This window comes from Brassica oleracea, chromosome C7 (genome assembly GCF_000695525.1).
Source record: "Brassica oleracea var. oleracea cultivar TO1000 chromosome C7, BOL, whole genome shotgun sequence".
Taxonomy (NCBI): Eukaryota; Viridiplantae; Streptophyta; class Magnoliopsida; order Brassicales; family Brassicaceae; genus Brassica; species Brassica oleracea.
This window is the reverse complement of record NC_027754.1, coordinates 22,526,699-22,546,353: the sequence shown is the minus strand read 5'-3', so window position 1 is coordinate 22,546,353 and position 19,655 is coordinate 22,526,699. Positions and strand designations below refer to the sequence as shown.

The 19,655-nt window shown below is 35.9% G+C and overlaps 1 protein-coding gene across 1 annotated transcript; it reads right to left on the bottom strand.

Moving 5' to 3' along the window:
- Positions 1 to 15,118: 15,118 nt before the first annotated feature.
- On the bottom strand, positions 15,119 to 16,642 carry LOC106302863. The gene has a single exon (XM_013739270.1). The coding sequence runs from the start codon at positions 16,640 to 16,642 to the stop codon at positions 15,119 to 15,121; it is 1,524 nt and encodes a 507-aa protein (XP_013594724.1).
- Positions 16,643 to 19,655: the final 3,013 nt, after the last annotated feature.

Sequence of the window (19,655 nt, the reverse complement as noted above, 5' to 3'; positions counted from 1 at the left end):
GTAGTTCCAAGACTAAATATGGAGGATCTATATAGTCGAGTGTGGCGTGTTATGGCACCAGAAAGGGTCAGAGTTTTCCTATGGTTAGTAACCCATCAAGTTATCATGACGAATATGGAGCGTAAACGACGACACATAAGCGAGAATGGAATATGTCCGCTATGAAAATCTGGTGATGAAACCATCCTTCATGTCCTTCGTGATTGCCCGGCGGCTGTAGGATTATGGAAGAAACTTGTGATCCCAAGTAGACAACATAATTTTTCAACCAAACTTTATTTGAATGGTTATATGAGAACCTCGCAAATGACAAGTCCGCTAACGGTGACCGATATTTGTGTTGACAGTGTGGTGGTGCTGGAAATGGTGGTGCGGTTATGTCTTTGGGGAAATAGGGAAGTGCCGAGATAAGGTGAGGTTTGTGAAAGATAAGGCTCAGGAAGTGATACAAGCGAACAAGAAAGTTAGAGAGCAGTCGGCCATTGGTGTACATGTTGAGAGGCAAATCGCATGGGATAGACCGGAGAACGGGTGGGTCAACCTGAACACATATGGAGCTTCTAGAGGTAACCCTGGTCTAGCTACGGCATGTGGAGCTCTACGGGATGAAGATGAACGATGGATAGGGGGCTTTGCACTAAATATTGGTATTTGTTCGCTCCATTGACAGAGTTGTGGGGTGTATACTATGGTCTGTGCATAGCATGGGACAAGGGTATTCGAAAGTTGGAGGTGGAGGTAGACTCTAAGAGTGTGGTGGGTTTTCATAAGATAGGGAATCATGATTCTCATCCTCTGTCATTCCTACTACGTTTATGCTATGGCTTTGTATCAAGAGACTGGATAGTCAATATTTCTCTTGTGTATAGGGAGGGTAATCGTCTAGCAGATGGATTAGCTAACTATGTGTTTTCTTTACGGTTTGGTTTACATTACTTTGAGTCGTTCTAGAGCATGTTGCTCCTATTGTGTTGGAGGATTTGAACGAGGTTGCGAGATCTCGGCAGATTTGCCTGTAGTTTGTATTTGATTCATTAATAAAAGTAGGGGACCTTTTCCCCTTCATCCTACAAAAAAAAAATGAAAATCCCTAATATCATGGATCACAATAATTGCCTATATCCAAGCATACCTAATGGCCGACAATAAATGTAGGGAGGTTATTGGAAGATGAATTTGTGCAGAATTTTTGAATTTTAAGAATCCATTGTTATTGGTTCTTAGATTTCAAAAATCACAGTAGAATCCGTTATTATTGGTTTAAAAATTTTCAAAATCCATTCAAATCTCTTGTTATTCAAAAAGTTTAGTTATTATTAATTCTCTAATTCTAACTAAATCTAGTGTTATTGGGAGATGAATTCTATTCATTTTTGGGAGATGAATTCTATTCATTTTTACTCATAAGACTCAACATTCAAAATATCATATGTATTCATGTGATTTTCAAAATCCTTGTCATAAAAATACTAGAAAACAAAATAATTATTCTTACCAAATATCTATTGCACCTTAAATCCAAATTATATGTTCAAAACTATAATTCATTACATTTATATATTTTTACATTTTTGAATATATAATTATTTTTAAAAATATTATATTTTTAATATAAATAATAATAATTAGATTTACAAATCTTAATAATTTTAAAATATTTTTTAAATAGTTTCAAAAAACATTTTCGAATTTCAAAACGAAAATTTGAAAAAAAATATTTTTTTTTTAAATAGAAAAATTATAAAAATGTTCGAATTTGAAAAAAAAAAAATATAAAAACAACTTTTATTTTTATTTTATTTTTTTACCGTAAGGGGTAAAATAGCCTTTTACATTTTTAATGAAACTTCTTTTGGTCATTTTTTTTAATGCTCTTTTTGTGACAAAATCTTCTAAAATGGCAAAATCTTTTAAGAAAATTTTTCAATTTTGTATGTATCAGTATTACTTTCTTTTTAATTTGAAAGAAAAAAATAAATAATCATGCTATATGATTTAGAAAATAAATGTATTCTATATTTATTTTACAAAAAAAATGATAGAAAAGAGGTAATACAAATTCATGAAAATCTATATCAATCTAAAAAAGTTATGATCAAATTTCATAAGTCAATGTATATAAATTTTCACAATCTACATAATTTTTTTAAATCTATCAATTCTCAAAATTCACAAATTCTACACAAATTCATCTTCCAATAACCCCCTAAGTCTTATATTGACATTCTCAAATATACGACACCCCACCGATTCGGATCTTTATCCGGTGGATCCATAATTTTACTATCCTTATCCTGATCCGGGGTTCTCGGATATCCGGGTGTCGGATATCGTTCTAAAAATTGTAATATCCGGCGGATATCCGGATCCAGATTTGGATCCTTAAATAAACAAAAAATAATATTAATATATATAAAAAATATTAACAATAATTTAAAAATAAAAATATATATAATGTCTTTAATTATTTCTATGTATAATATTACAAAATTTATATATACTATTATAAAAATGAAAATATATTAAATAAAATTAATTTTTATATATAGATATTACTATATTTGAAATATTTATTAATAAAACTTACGGATCCGGATATTCAAACTTAAATATTAAGATATCCGGATCCGGATCCAGTTTGACGGATCCAACATTTTACTATCCGGATCCAGATTCGACCCCTTCGGATATCCGGATTTTCTGATCGGATCCGGATCGAATCTCGGATCGAATCTCGGATCGAATCCGGATCTCGGATAAAAGTCTCAGGCTTACCCCACCGTAGCTTTTACTCAATTATGAAATAAATGAAATATAAACATATGAAAAGGAACGGGTTATTATTAATTTGCTATAACCATTCGATTACCGGTTTATATTCCAAAATTAGATTCATATTATTAAACCAGGATGGAGTCTGATAAAGTATATACTATATCATTCATATTTTTTAAGTATTGATCAAGTTAAAAAAAAGTATTGATCAAGTTCATATTACCAATTCTTGCATCAACTCAATATATATTAAACAATATACACCTCACGTCTTCGGTTTTACATTTCTTAATGTTAGTAAATGGAATTAGTAAAAAAAAAACTGGTTTAAATAGAAAATGTTTATTTACTTTTCAAATCCTAACAATAAATATGATATGTTTAATTTAATTTTTCACAAATGTAAAATATCTTACGCTAATCGGGTAGTTTAGGTTGTTTGGAAAAAAATATAGGATAAATAATTAACTATTAATTATTTGAATAAAAATATTCGAGTAGTTTTTTTTTTTTTTTTTGCATAATTTGGTTTATAAGTAGTATTTTTAGGATATTTGGTTATTTAGAAATTAAATATAATTAATATTTGTAGGTATATAGTTTGTATTTTAAAAATTTAAGTACTCATTTGGTTCCCAGTTCGGCTTGTATTTTTTGGTTCCAAAGATATATATATATATATATGATATACTCAGTTATTTATGAAATTCAGCTTAATTTTGGTTTTCCAGTTTGGTACGGTTTAGTGCATCTAGGTAAATGTACTCAAACCTATACCTTATCTTATATAGAAATTATATAAGAAGAATTTATTTAGTTTCAAAAATAAACATGCGCTTTCTAAGCGCGGATCGAAATCTAGTGATGTTTTTATAATACAAAATCAAATTTGCATATAAAAGCATTAGAAGTAAAAAGATATTTGATGATTCTTTGATTGGTGGCACTAGGCATGGGGTTTTGGGTATCCGTTCAGGTTCGGATTAGGTATTTCGGATTTTCGGATTTTCGGGTCACCCTCCTTGGTCTCATTCTAATATTTTATAAGTACGGGTCGGGTTCAGTTCTAATTTGTAATACATCCTAAAACCCATAAAGTATATATCGTTCGGATTCAAGTTATATTGGTTCGGTTCGGATATATCTGAAGTAAAAAACAAAATTAGAAAGCAAAACATAAAGAAAAACATTTAAATTGAATAAAAACTAATCTAACACACATCAAATTGATAAAATAATAAAATATTAAATTAAGCATAAAAACAAATATCGTTTGAAAAAATATGTATTACGTAAAGATAGAGTATACTTGTTATTTAAACGAGCAAATTTATGAAGTATTTATTTATAACTAACTGAGTATTTAAGATATTTATTTAAATTTTAATACTTAGTATTTTATATATCATATCAACATAAACATCGAATTGAATATTTGAAATAGTTATATCTTTCAAATATTTATTATATCTACTCTATTAAAATAGAGTTATATTTGAAAATTATCTTGACATGTTTTAAATTTGAGCCTATTAAACAATGCTGTGACTAAATATTAAACATGATTCATATACACTTAGATGATAACCGGAAAAACAAATTTAGAAAATAAATATATATTTCTAGATTGATCTTTTCCCAACAGAACTCGATGAAGAAAGAACTTCCCGATCACCAAATCTCTAACTTACGAGGAGCAAGCACGTCCCAAAAGATCAATATGTTGGGACCAGAGTTGCTCAGTTTGTGACCGGGAAGTTCTTCATCGAGTTCTGTTATCTCAGTTTGCCTCCAAGCTCGTCATCTATGGTGGACGGTTGGGGGATATCTGGGAGTCAAACAAACCGCTGATGCTAGCAGCAGGATTTGAGATAACAGAACTCGATGAAGAACTTCCCGGTCACAAACTGAGTTCCCAACATGTTGATCTTTTGGGACGTGCTTGCTCCTCGTAAGTTAGAGATTTGGTGTGCGAGGTCTCTTTGAAGAGACACAAGGAGACATACCAAATTAGAGGAAACATTTTGTGGTCCGAACCTATCATGACACTGGATCCTCCTCCACAACGTCTTCACTGTCAGATTTTGTATGCTCTACCTCTCAACCTCTGAGGAAAAACTCTTATCAATGTTGGATTTGTTTTTGTCTCAATTAATCTATTTTTCTTAACATTTTTTGTGTATGTGATGAAATTTTTTCGGTTCCGAATAAATGCTTCCATGCCTACTCAAGCGAGTGCTAATGAAAAAGTGTCATTAATCTTGCAGGAGATACTAGCTGAAGGGGATACTGTGCGTACACTAGTTAAGTTCTTATCTCACGAGCCAACAAAAAATGTGAGATACTGTGCAACATATTTGGGTCTATTCCTATAGATAATTTGACTTCTATGGTGAAATACTCAGAGGCCATTATGAAAAGTTTCTGATGCTTTCGTCATTTTTCAACCAGCAAAGAGCTCTGTCTATGCAAACTGGAGGTTTAGTATTGAGATAACTTCACCGGCAAGTTAGGATGGTTTTCGGTAATTCAACGTTAATCTCGAACGGATACATGCTTTCGTCGGGATTCAAGCCCTTGGTTTTCATTAGGCTTATTACGTTCCTCTGCATGGTTCCATCGACTTCCAAGGCAGTGTAATACGTTTTAACCCATTCAGATTTAGATTATGTATCTCCTATTTCAGGCACAAGTATTAATTCAGAGTGAAACATGATTCGAAACAGGTTGTCGATGTAAAAGACCACTAACAAAGAGTAGGGGAAGGACGGAACATGAGCTCTGAATCTACGAGATATGCTTTAAGGGATCTTTGTTTCGCGTTGAACTGAAGAGGAAATTGGAGCCAAAGGTGGAGATATGAAACAAATTGGATCGGACGAGCCGTAATAAGTATTGTTACATGAAATCATAATCTCCAGACATATGCTTGAAGTTTCCACCCATGCATTGCTCATCTCCAGAGACTTAAGATCCATTTTTAAGAGAATTTACTCGACGGGACGAAAAGGTAAGATATCCATGATCGAGCTAATTTAGTTCTTTTATGTGATTATTTCTCTGTGATGTCATGTGTTGAAGTGCATATCTGTTTATATAGACGTGATTCAATAAAGAAATTTGTTTCGCACGTAGTAGAGAAAAAGGAAACTAGTTTAGTTGGCAAGATAATCGCTTTAATAAAAGGCGAGTTTGATAGTTTGTTTAATCAAAAGAGACGAGAATGATTTTTCTTATTCCTTTTACCATGTCATGTGTGTTTTGTGAGATAAAAAAACGGCTACGTTGAATCTAATAAAATGACTACTGCCCTGTTGGTTTGGTGATCGCCAGCGTCAGCGACACAGCGGCTGCGACTTGATGTCGCTGATAGTTGTTCGTTTGAAGGTCGTGCGTTTGATCGCAGCAGTTTTCGCTCACTGAGTTATTCGTTTTCATGTCGTGTGGTTGATCGCATCTCGCTACGTTGTTCGTTTCATTGTCGCTTGCGACCAAATATTTACAATTTAATCATTTATTTAAATCTTTTTGGAAATTCATTTTTAGTTGCTCAATTTTAATTTTTAATTTATACATCTTTAATAAAACTATATCAATAAACATAACATAATTTTTTTTTTTTTTTGTCAACAAACATAAAATCAATGTTTAAAAACTAAAAGTCAATTGTTATAAACTAAAAATAAAAATCAGTAGAAAACTAAATCAAATAAACTAGTAAGGTAATTGATATCCTTTACTCAATTCACTAGTAATATGATCACATACACTATCCATAGCTCTATCACTAGTCGGCTCATATAGAATATGTCCACCATGTCCATCACCATCATCTTCTTCTGAAGTTGTGTAGTGTCATCGTTGATGTTACTAGCTTTATCCATTTGGTCAAACCATACTTTGGATGCCTACGTTCAAGAATACTCCATTTTGCTTTCAACACTCCAAATGTCCGCTCAATCACTACACAACTTCATCCGGTTAAACACCTCTCAAGTGTTTGTTGGCGGTCCTCTTTGTTGAATTGATCAAGATGATACCGAACTCTACGATACGGACCAAGATACCATGTTCTTGTGGGATATCCAATATCAACCAAATAATATTTTCCATTTGGCGGATGTGAAAAAAAAGCTCATTCCTCGCACAATAAGTCAACACATTTGTGTCATGTTCTCTACCCGGTACACCCACGTAAGCATATATGAACTTCATATCAAAGTTACATATAGCAAGGACATTCATAGTCGGCTCCTGCTTTCTATCTATGTATGCTTCTGCATTTCGCTTAGGAGGGTGAACTGAGATATGAGTTTCATCCAATGCTCGAATACAATCTGGAAAAATGACCTATATCGATCATCATTTCTTAAAGCAGGACATACTCTTGCGAACTCACCATCTTCTGGTTTTAGTGTATTTGAATCAAATTTCAGGAGAACACTCAAAACCTCATCAAGTTTCCTTTTGACAGTATCAAACGAACGTTGATATCTTTCTGCTATAATCCGCATAGTCTTATCTTGACCGGCAACAACTTCAAGAAATATTTCAACCCCTTTTTTAATGTAGACATTATTCGTCTCTTGTAACTCATACCTCCTCACTAACATCTTACACAAATCTTGAAATGTTTTCTGATTCATGCGAAGAATATCATAACGCTATTAATAAAGCAATACGACTAAGAGAACAATGCATGCTCATGTACTACATTCTCAAGACATTTTCAAGCTAATATACTCACATTATTAAAGCAATAAGACTAAGAGAACGATGCATGCTCACGTTCCACAAAATCAAAAGGAAAGTTAGTTACCGCTATGCGTTGATCCCACCAAACATCTGGCATCTCCAACCTTCCCATAACATCATAGACAAGCCCGGTTTTGTTGTGAGTCAGCTTTTTAAATTTGACGTATGCTTTTCGACAAAGATCAATCTTGTTCTTAAACATGTCCCATAACCATCTCTTACTAAATTTCTCTTCAAAGTTCTTAGGGATGAACTCTCTTCCAACTTGATTTATGCCACTCTTTGTTATGTTCCTTTTCTTTTTTTCATCGGCATAAAGAGTAAGAAAATACCGACATTCTTCGTCGGTCCAGCTCTAAATAACAATTCTTATCAATAGACAAACAAACTAAACTAACAGAAAAAACAATCACAAAACATCTGAGAAACTAGAACTCCATTAAAAACTTACATCATTAGCCATTCTTCTTGTCTAGTGATTTATGTCCAAATATGAAAAGCATCAACACTATGTCATTAAGAAAGCAAAACAATTGACCTGAAGAATTAACAAATGATATTCAAAACTGAAACATACGTCTTCACTCTTAAGCTACGTGCAAGAACAAACCCACTTGCCAAACCATGCCAACCCAATTGACCTGGAGAATTAACAAATGTAAATTAATCTACTTGTTTCAAACAAAGCAATACTAGTCTGATATGTGAGTCAAATAATAGAATGTATTATCTTCTTTTCACTGCCAATCAGGTGTTCAGTTTTTCTTTTCTCGGTTTGGGTTCCGTTTATTTCGATGTCATATGTGTTTTGTGAGACCAAACCAGATGTTGAATCTTAATAAAAACGACTACGCTTGTGAATATATTGTGCATTCGATTTTTTTATTTCTTTCCGAGAAAGTATCGTTCAAACAATCAAAAATACGTGAAAGTAAAAAATAAAGAAGGTTTATTATGTATTAATTTTCTTGCTTTTGATTTCTTGTTGAGTATGATGTTAAAAACTATGCACAACGTTGGCTAGGCTTGTGTAGAAGGTTTAGAACAAACTTTCTAATAAGTTTTTCTTTTAAAAACGATATAATAAGTATTAACTATATACATATGTCTAGTTTAAGAAAAAAACTATATATGCCCAACATACATACCAAACAAACCAATCAGAAGAAAAACAAACCGAACAATCTGAATATTTTCTTTGACACCTAATAGAGATGATAAACATAGCATATTTCGGCTCCGATTGGGGTTAGGGCTAATAGGACTTGTGAAATTAAACAGTCTCTAAATTCTATTTTTTACCAATCATTTTTTTTTCTAATGTTAATGGTTCGAAAGTTCTCAAAACCATTTTCTATTTCTCTCTCTTCTTTTTCAATGAAATGCCTACGACCTCATTCACGTGGCTTTACAAATAGAAATAGATTTTTCTTTCTCTCCACGATAGCTAAAATACTTTTTCTACTTTATATTAATTTTATTATAAATTTATTAACTTACATTCACATCCACCATGGGCATTAACCCACATGAGTTCTCCACCACGCCTGGCATTTCTAACCTCCAAGAACCGCATCAACCTAACCTCGACAACGGAGGAACACCTGCCAGACTTCAGATCGGAGAAAAACACTCTCGAGTTAGCCATATCGCAGAGAATAAATACACTAAAAGAAATTTAAAAGAAAATGTGATTTGGAGAAGAGGAATACTGACCTATTTATACTTGCAAATACACTGAGTTACCGATGTAAACTCCGCACTGAAGACCTCATTGTGGTTGATTGAATTAATAGAATTAAACACGAAGAAATCATAACTCGGACCGCTTCAGAGATAGTGATGAAGATCATAGGTCGTCGCAGAACAAAGAAGAGAGACGAATCCTAAAGTTCATTTCTTCGGGTCAACACAATTAGGGTTCGCTCTATTGGGCTATAGTGTCTGATTTCTTAGCCCAAAAACACTTCAAAATGTATGTGTAACGAAATAAGCCAAGCTCACCAGAATACACGACTTAATGAAACGCTGTGTATTTAGGGGAGGAACACGTGTCAGAATGGGATATTTCGATTTGATGGCGTACCAGCACAGGAAAGAAGTAAACACTTCTTTATATATAAAGGTTTTATTTGATAAATTGATCATTGCTATTTTTTTGTTATTTTGAGATCCTTATTGAATAACTTTTGGTTCCATATATATTTTTTCTTTATTATTTACAAAATTTTATATTTATAATGAAAATTTTAAAATATTATTTTCTATTTTATGATTTTGATTATTTATTTTTCAATATTTAAAATAATACAAATAATTTTAACAGCCAAAAATCTCTACAGCTAACAATCTAAAGCGAAAGTCCTTACCAATTGGATCCTTCATAATTCCGATTAGGGAAATACCTTAGGATAGCACTAAAAAAGTTTGTGTCACAAATATAGACTATAAGGATCAAAGTGACCAAAATGTTTCATTAAAGAGGTAAATATACACTTATACCTCTAGAGTTAACTAATCCAAACCTTAGTGTTTAGAGTTAAGGGGTGGAGATTTGAGATTGAGATTTAAAATTTTATAAAATAAAAAATAAATATTAAAAATTTGAAAATAAAAAATTTTAAAAATAGTTTCAAAAAGTATTTTCGAATTACAAAAAGAAATTTTTCGAAAAAAAAATAAAAAAATTTACAAAAAAAAATTTATAAACAAATTCGAATTTGAAAACATATAATCTAAAACTATAAAAAAAAACTATTTTTTAATTTTTAAATTTTTTTTTTAAATTTTTTATATATCTAGGATATTATGATCATTTTACCTATTAAATGAAACATTTTGGTTATTTTCTTCCTTGTGGTCTATTTTTGTGATCAAAACTTGAAAATGATCTATTTAGGAGAATTGCCCTTCCGATTATCTTTTTTTTGTTTGAATAAATGTTAAAATTTGTTTGAATAAAAAACATTTTTAAAAATAATGTGACTTTGTTTTAAAAAAAATGTAAAGAGATGTTTAAAACTTCTTAGACATGAGATGCTAGAGTTGTAGCAAATTAAGTAATCAGATGGCTCCAAAGAAACCTGAATCTTCACTACGGTTATCTCTGAGAGATTCTATAGTTTGGTCTGCATCTTGTGTTGGTTGACTTCAAGATCACTGCCTATAATAAGCCCTGAACATCACCATCAGTATCAGATCGACAACAAAGTCCCCACACACATAGATGAAGAGTAACTTAATCTTTAAAGATTTGCTTCTTATGATATATGCATATTAAGTCCTAAGCAACGGTTTACTTCCAACATAGTCGGGTCTGTTATTCTGAAAAGTTGAAATACATTAGACGTGAGAAATTGCCAAAGTCATTGTCATAAACCGAAGATGTGGCATAGAGCAATCTCGTGCCCACAATTGATTGAATTTGGTCAATTTCAATGCATTTCCTCGAGGCTGCGTTATTTTCAAAGTCGCAATTGATTCATTAGTGGAAGAACGAAGTTTCCTCCTTGCTTTTGACTATATACTAGTAATGGGAGATGATCATAGACTTACCCATAATCATTTAAATATGGTCTGCAAAAAGAGTTCATAATATAGTGACATGTTTAGATGTGATCTTCCTATTAATTATCCAAAAATTAATAAATTTTACGAGAGAAAGATAGACCATGTGTGGAGAAAGAAGAAGTGGGCGGTGAGGAATACAGCAAGTGGAGAGTGCACTGAGAAGAGAAGAGTCAAACAGAAAATTGATACTAATTTTAATTTTTTATCAAGTTACTATGTTTAGAAACTTCTAAATTCACACGTTTCCTCCTCACATACCTCTCTTAGCATGCATTATTATACGTATTAGTATCTTTTCTTTTAATTTTCTTGGGAAGGTTATTATAATAATCATTACTCATGTTATCAGCTAATTATTTGTAAGCTTCAAATGTATATATTGCATTTAAGGTGTTTCCATTGTTTGTACAACAAGATCCTTTTTTTTTAACACTGAAAGTTTCATTCATATTTGAGGGTTTAAAACACAATCAAGGACAAAGCCTCAACAAAAATACGTAGAGTATGAACTAGGGGACAAAATGAAATCCCAAAAAGCCAAATAAAGGGAAAGCACCTACCAATAGGTAGTATTACAGCAACACCTCAACATAGAAGGAGAGAGCACAAGAAACTAAGAGGAATCAAACCCCGACTCCTGCGAGATCAATGTCTGAAGCCAAGAGGGGCCACCAGAACCAATATAAGACTGCAGCAGTTGATCCCTTGTCACACTATTCGAAATAAAGGAGGCCACCTTATTACTCTCATCAAACACAAGTTCTGTACACAACTCAGAGAAGCCATGGAAGAGCTGAGTGATCCTAGACACCATGGGGTTTGTACCAGGATACGAGTTAAGACGGAAAGCCTCTCTTAGGTAAGGCGAAGAAGATTCGAAGATAACTTTATCAACTCGCAGATTAGCCATGTCTTCCAAAGTCCATAATAGAGAGCAAAGATCAGCCTCCAATGGGTTAGGTAAGCAAGGAAAGGATCGTCTGCTGTGGAAAATGGCTTTGCCATAGCCATCCCTTACTATCCAAGCTCCACTGCAAACACTTGTAGAGTTTACCCAAGAGGAAGCAAAGTTACATTTAACCCAGTCAGTAGGAGGCTTTTTCCAATTCCATTCCGAATTTCCTGAGCTACTACCACCTGAGAAGTTCGCTGAAGAGTAGGAACCTGCAATTCTCTCCATACTTCTGCTTCCACCAATGCCTTATCCAAGACAACAGCAGGGTACAAGCGTGTGTGCTCAAAACAGAATGCATTCCTTGCCTTCCATATGTGCCATAGGATCCAAGGAAATACCTGCCCGGTTTCCGGAGCCTGAGACTTTCGCTTCCCACAATTAATCAGGTGATGAAGGTTTAAGAAGATAGAGCGAGACCACGCCCCTGATGGAGGCATAGGAATTGACGAGAGAGCCCATACTTCCTGAGCAAATGGACAATGAAAGAGAACATGGCCAATATCCTCAACTCCATTATTACAAGATGAACATGTAATATTAAGTTGAATGCCTCTCGATCTCAATCTTTCCTTTACCGCCAAGGCACCAGAGAGAATGCGCCAAAGGAAATGGCGCAATTTTGGAGTTGTTTTCGTTTTCCACAAGGTAGACCAGAGCTTCTTTTCTACTGGAGGAATGATCTCCACCTGTGAGGTATTAATCTCCTCAATAATCTCAAGCAAAGCATACCCACTCTTCGACGTGTAAGATCCATTTCTAGATAATCCCCATACCACACTATTCGTATGGGAGATCTCAGGTTTGATTTTCATTATAATCTCTGCATCCTTCCGAGTGAAAGTACGAAATACTAGCTCCTGGTTCCACACTCCAGTACCAGGAATCAAGAGATCCTCCACTCTCAGAGTTAGATCAACAACAGACCCTTGTCTATAGTCAGGTACACGAGGGATAGAGTCAAGAATCCAACGATCCCACCACACTACTGTATCCGAACCAGAGCCAATCTTCTTCAACAAACCCTGTTGTAGAAGCTCCCGCCCATGGATAATACTCCGCCAAGCGAAGGAAGGTCTGGAGCCCACTCCGCTATCTAGGAAGGAGCTGTTCTTGAAATAGCGATGCTTCAGGACCTGAGCCATTAGAGAGTCTGGATTATTCAAAACCCTCGCCGCTTGCTTAGCTAGCAATGCTTGGTTAAATTTTTCCAGATCCTTAAAACCCAAGCCACCTTGATCTTTAGACTTACACAATTTTTGCCAAGCAACCCAAGCAATCTTCTTCCTATTGTTACCGTTACTCCACCAAAACTCTGTCAAGGCACTCCTAAGCCGAGCACAAGTATCCTTTGGGAGCCTAAAACAAGACATAGCGTAAATAGGAAGCGCTAAGCAAATTGACTTGATCAAAATTTCCTTTCCCCCTTGAGATAGTGATTTCGCAAACCAGCCGTTGAGGCGACCTTGAAGTTTCCTTCTAAGGAAGCTGAGTAGTTGTCTCTTAGACCCACTGAAACACTCTGGAAGACCAAGGTATGTACCATCACCTCCTTCTTTATCAATGCCTAATGTCTCTTTTACTGCTCTCTTAGCGTCTGCTGAAACCTTAGCGCCAAAAATAATGGACGATTTAACCAGATTAATCTAAAAAATCCCTGAACTTCCTTCGAAATCGCAGGCCCGACAACATGCCAATACTTATGATAGAAGGATCCTGTCAGACCATCTTCACCAGGAGCACTGCCTCCATTGACACTCATCGCCGCTTTTCTAATTTCTTCCAACGACACTGGAGCAGTCAGATCAACATTCATTGCTTCAGTGATCCGGCCGGGGAAGTTGAGAAACAGAATGTCAAGATCGTAGGGGTTTGAGCTCATGAAGAGTTCCCGAAAGTACTCAACTGCAATGTGGCCCTTTGCACCTTCTGAGAAATGTTCATCTCCCCATTCATCTAAGAGCATCAGAATTCTATTTTTGACTTTGCGACCCTTCACTACATTGTGAAAGTATTTAGTGTTTCTATCGCCCTCCCTTAGCCACTCTTCTCTGCATTTTTGCCTCCAAAAGCGTTCCTCCTCAAGATAAGCCTCAGATAATTGCATCTTGAGACTTTTCATAAGCACGCGGGAAGGATGAAGTTTACTGATTTCCAATTCATAGGCAGTTTTTAACCGAGTGATTCTCTCATGAGAGTTAAGATCAGTTGACTTCTTCCACTTAGAAATCTCCCTACGACACCGTGCAATGCGGTCCATAAGACATGCATCTTCGTTCTGATCACCCCAACCATGTACGATTGCTTCTTCGAAACCTTCCTTAGCAAACATCCTATTATCCATGTAGAATCTCCCTCGATGGAGCTCTCTCTGCTCCAAGACAAAACCAATTAATAGATGTCTATGATCAGAACCCCACATGCCCCCATACTCCACACTTGATCTAGGGAACAAGTTGAACCACTCATCATTACTAAAGCATCTGTCTAGACGGCACTGAACCCAAACACCATCGCGCCATCCAGTCCAAGACAGAACATTACCAGAGCTCCTGAGTTCTCTGATTTTACAGCAGCGAGCCATGTCTCTGAATCCCCAAAAGGTTGAATCATCTCTGACTGCTCCTCCCAGCTTATCATCATTAGACATCAGCTCATTAAAATCACCAGCAACCAACCAAGCTTCATCTCTACTTAACCCAATATCCATTAACTTATCCCAAACCTCCTGTCTCCTTGCTCTCACTGGGTCGCCATAGACACAAGAGAGATAAAAAGTCACCGAACGACAACGAACCTTCATATCAATTATCCTTTTGTCCCCTGAAAGAATCTCCACTTCAAAACTATCCTTCCAGAGAACAGCCAAGCCTCCACTTAGACCAAGAGGCTCAACTGTAAAAAATTTATCATAACCAAGAGTTTTCTGTAACCAAGAAATGTATCCAAACTGTTGCTTTGTTTCCATCAAGAACATAATATCCGGAAAGTACTTACGGCGCACTTCCTGGATAGTTTGAACTGTCTCAGTGCTTCCAGCACCTTGACAGTTCCAGCACCAAATACTCATTGGGGAGGCAGCGGCTTCAAACTGGAAGCCACCGTATTAGTTGTTGGGGTAGAGAGTTTCTTGGAGGGAGACATAGAAATCGCATCAGTCTTACGTTTGCCACTACTTTCCAATGGTGGCGCTGTAGACTTAGAGATTCGGTTACTAGGAGAAGCTCCTTTACCAGCCTGAGCTTTACGTTTCCATGAAGGAGGTCTTCGTCTCTGCTGCTTAGGAGCATTACTATCACCGGAAGATGGCGTCTTAGAAGACAGACCAATCTGAAAGCCCGTAGTGACAGATAGCCCCTGAGAGCCGACGACTCCTGAGAAAGCAGAATCAGATACATCATCACGGATTATAGGCAGAGACAGAGCAGGTATGGTCTGCTTGATTATCTGCGCAGATTGAGTAACCTCCGGGTACGAGTAAACATGGCCCTTGCCCTTATCTAGGTTCGCAGTAAACTTCGTTAGCGTAGCAACATGGGTTTGCCCTTGGTCTGAGATAGCCTGGCGCACTCTCATGATTCTCGCTTGTCTCTCTGTAGCATCAGCATGGGAGATATAAAGCATAGCAGCTTTCTGTTCGTGAGGAGGAAGCTCAGGAAACATAGGAGGGAACCCTGGGGGACCTTTATTATGAGGGTTTCTGTGACTACTTTCATCCCTTTCCTCAATATCCTGCACTCTACTCTCAGGAGCAGCAGTGTTTGGATCTTGCCTCATTGCACCTCTTCTCAACAAAGGGAATCTGACCTTTTCATGCGTAATACAAAGGCATTGAAAACAACGCTTGTGGATTCGTTCATATTCGAATTCAATAGTCACCATTGTTCCATCATTCTTCACCATCAACTTCCGAGAGGCTTTGGCTGGCTTCTCAGTGTCAAAGGTAATCAAAGCTCTGATGTAATCCTTAGTATGTGAAACTTTAGGATCATAAGCTATCTCCTCAACTTTACCCACTTCAGAAGCAAGCCTGAACATGGTATCGGTTGTAAAGAACTTCATCGGTATGTGCCTGATACGGATCCATACCTTCATATAGCGTAAGAAGTCGATCGGTGGGTCTTCAGTCCATCGCTCCAGAGCCAACGCCCAGTGATTATAGGACCAGGGTCTATCCTTTAAGACTGTTTGAAGATCTTCCTCTCGTTGAAAGATGAATTGAAACCTATCACGAGACAACGCTATGCCTCTGACTCTACCATACACACGCCAAGCGGTCGGCATATAATCAATCATCTTAGCCATTGGTTGACAATCCGGGTTCAGTAGCCTACCCAACAGACTCGTCGAGTTCTCATCGAAAACCCTGAATCTCAGGCTGTCAGGAAGTGTAAGAGGTTCTTCGTCATCCACAAGTTTCATTGATTGCAAGCTAAGTTGTAAAGAATCCTCCATAGCTAACGACTGCAGCAGGAAGGAGCGACAAGTGAACCGTCTAGCACCGTGAGTCTTTGGGAGCAAATCAGAGAGAGTCAAGGAGAATTTCCCTTTGATCGCGCAGAATTCCACACAGATACGCAATGAAATCATGTGAAAATGGAAATAAGAATCAATTGCGGACCAAAAAAAAGAAAGCGTGACAGAGACGAGAGTATCTTGGAGGTCAAGTAAGGCAAGAACAGCTCAGAAAAGGAAGATTTGAATATCCTTTCCAAAAATAAATACCGTGGCTGCAAGCCGGTAAATGGATCCACTCAAGGCGAGGGAGAGAATAAAAATTTATAATAGGAAACTCGAAGCCACCGGAAATCGTCTCGACTAGAGAGAGAATTGATGAAGTCCAAATATACACTTTGATAATTTACTACTTAATACAATATTTTGAATTTTAGATTGCCAACAAGATCCTTTTAGAAAGTACTAATGTTCTATACAATTACAAATACGTACATAAAATCTGAACTTAAAAACTTTAAACGAAATTTGACAAGTGTCTCTCCACTTTCTTCACCAAATCGTTGATTGTTACACACCTGTTATTTTGAAGTTAGTTATATGTATTATCATCGTTGAGACAAAGTTTATAAACACCATTGACAAGTAACACGAGGACGACCTTATACCTGGCCGATTCTGGTGCGATTCTTCACATAAATGTTTTTTGTCATTATTCATAAATATCTTCACAACATATAATTCAGCTCAAGTTTCTCAAATCATATAAAACTTCACTACAAAAAAAAAAATGGTTTTCTTAGCGGCTGAAAACCGCTATCTATAGATACCATAGCGTTATTGCAAGCGCTATGTTATCGCCCGTTACAATAGGTCGAAGACTTTAGATAGCGCTTTTTCGCGCTACTATCATATTCCGATATACAATAGCGGTTTATTAATGCTATTATATATTATATAATAGCGCTTTATTAACGCTATCAAATATTATTTAATAGCGGTTTTAAAAAGCCATAGTTAATATTACCATAGCAGTTATATAAGTGCTACTGTTTCTATACTCTTTTAAAGTAGCTTCGTTTCGGTATTTATAATTATATATATTTTATATATAAAAATATTTTTAACTATTTTTAGAAACATAAATTCCGGATTTAGAAATAGAAATTTTATTATAATAAAGATACACTCATTTTTAAGTTCAACATTACATGAAACTCATAATTATGACAAAGTACTAAGACAATTGAAAGTTCTCAATTTCACAACTCATCACTCATATGAAAACAATCTTATCAGTTGGCCACGCCACTATGCTCCCTACTGCATCACCTATGACTTCAATTTCAGAGTTTGGTCTCCACACTCGTGCATCATCCATCTTGGAAACCTCTACCAAGACCTTAGAAGCATTGGGACCTAAAGGGATGAAATGAACCTTGTCTGCTGGATCTGTTGAAAACACACGACCCCAAGCTACTGTCTGTCCAGAGTTATGACAGTCCAACAGAGCACACTTCTGTTTACCAACTTTGTTGCTACTACCAGTGTTGTTACTAGTACTCTGAAAGACCAAAAAAAAAGACCAACACAACACAATCACAATAACATCACAGAATTGCAACATATCGAAGACAAATTAACTGGCATCTGAAGCTTACCACATTAGGTTTCTTGGTTGATTCAGCAGTTGTATCAGATAGTCGTGCCCTATCAATTGGCCAAGCAATGATCTGATGTAGTGCATCACCCATGTTTGACATTCCAGGCGCTGGTCTCCATAGGAAAGCAGAATCTTTAACAACTACTTCAACTTTTATAACTGCAGCATTTGGTCCAAGCGGAATATCGTTCACCAATTGGTTAGGTTCAGTTGACACCAGTACACCCTCAGCAATCAACTCATCTTCTACATTCCAGTAATCAAATATTTGTACCCTTCCTACTGATGCATCCATAGTCTAATAATCATCCCAAATGTATTCTATATTAGTAATCGATTTTCAATGTGAATTTGAAAATAACACAAGAAATTTCAGTTTACCTCTGACCCGACAGTGTTAGCATGTTTTGAGAAGTCAATAACATCGTCCAATATTAACTTGTCGGATGGCCATGCAATTTTAACTCCTACAACTTCAGCAAGTGTTCCAATACTTGTAGTTGGTCTCCAGACACATGCATCTTCGACTGCTACAGAGTTGACAATTACAGCTGCCGCATTAGGACCCAGAGGAATTCGACCAATCTTATATGTGGATTCACTTGAGTAGTATTCTCCTTCACCTACAACCACATCATCAGTCGAAATCCAATCCAGTATCTGGCACCTTATTCCTCTCTTGCTACCATCGCTTCTTTCAGAACTAGAAACATCATCTTTATGTGTCTTAAAACAACAAATAAACAAGTAAGCATCATATTGAAACACCAAGTACAATTAATTGGACAAGTTTATAAGAAAGTTACCTTTTCGCCAGCTAAGTCAATAACAACATTTTGCAACTTTTCAAGTTTGGTAATTAATTCCGCTTAATTATCAAGCTTCAAGCTTCTGGACATGTTTGTCTCTAGCTTGTAAGTAAGTCATCTTCGTAATAGTGGCTCCTCTGCCCATCCCCCTAACTCTTCCTGGTCTCTCTTTTCCGAGAACTTGACTCACAACATCTTCACCAATGTTATCCGAGGAGTTAAAATCTATTTCACTGTCAATTGTCTTGATCTTTTCCTGCAAAGAAAAAACGAAGACATTACGAAATTGTCTTGATCCTTAACTAATAAGAATTCATAATATGCTTACAATAGTTTCAGCTTGTGTTTCATTCACGGGTCTCCCATCTGAATGCGTATGTCCTGCTACCCAAACCTTAGTTCTAGTAACTTTCTTAGGATCATCGCTGTTCCTTTTCTACAAGTTCGATCAAATAAAGTTCTAGTAACTTTCTTAGGTGCAAATAAAGTCATTACTTTTCTCCCAAATTAAAAAAAATGTCTGTCTCTAACTCATGGTATCCTCTTGGTGGTGCCCGCATAACAACATACCAAGGTGAGCTTTCATCTTCTCTAGAATAGAAGACCTGTTTAGCTTGCGATGGCAGAATGTATGGATCGTTTGCAAATGATGACTGGTTCATATGAAGATTGACAA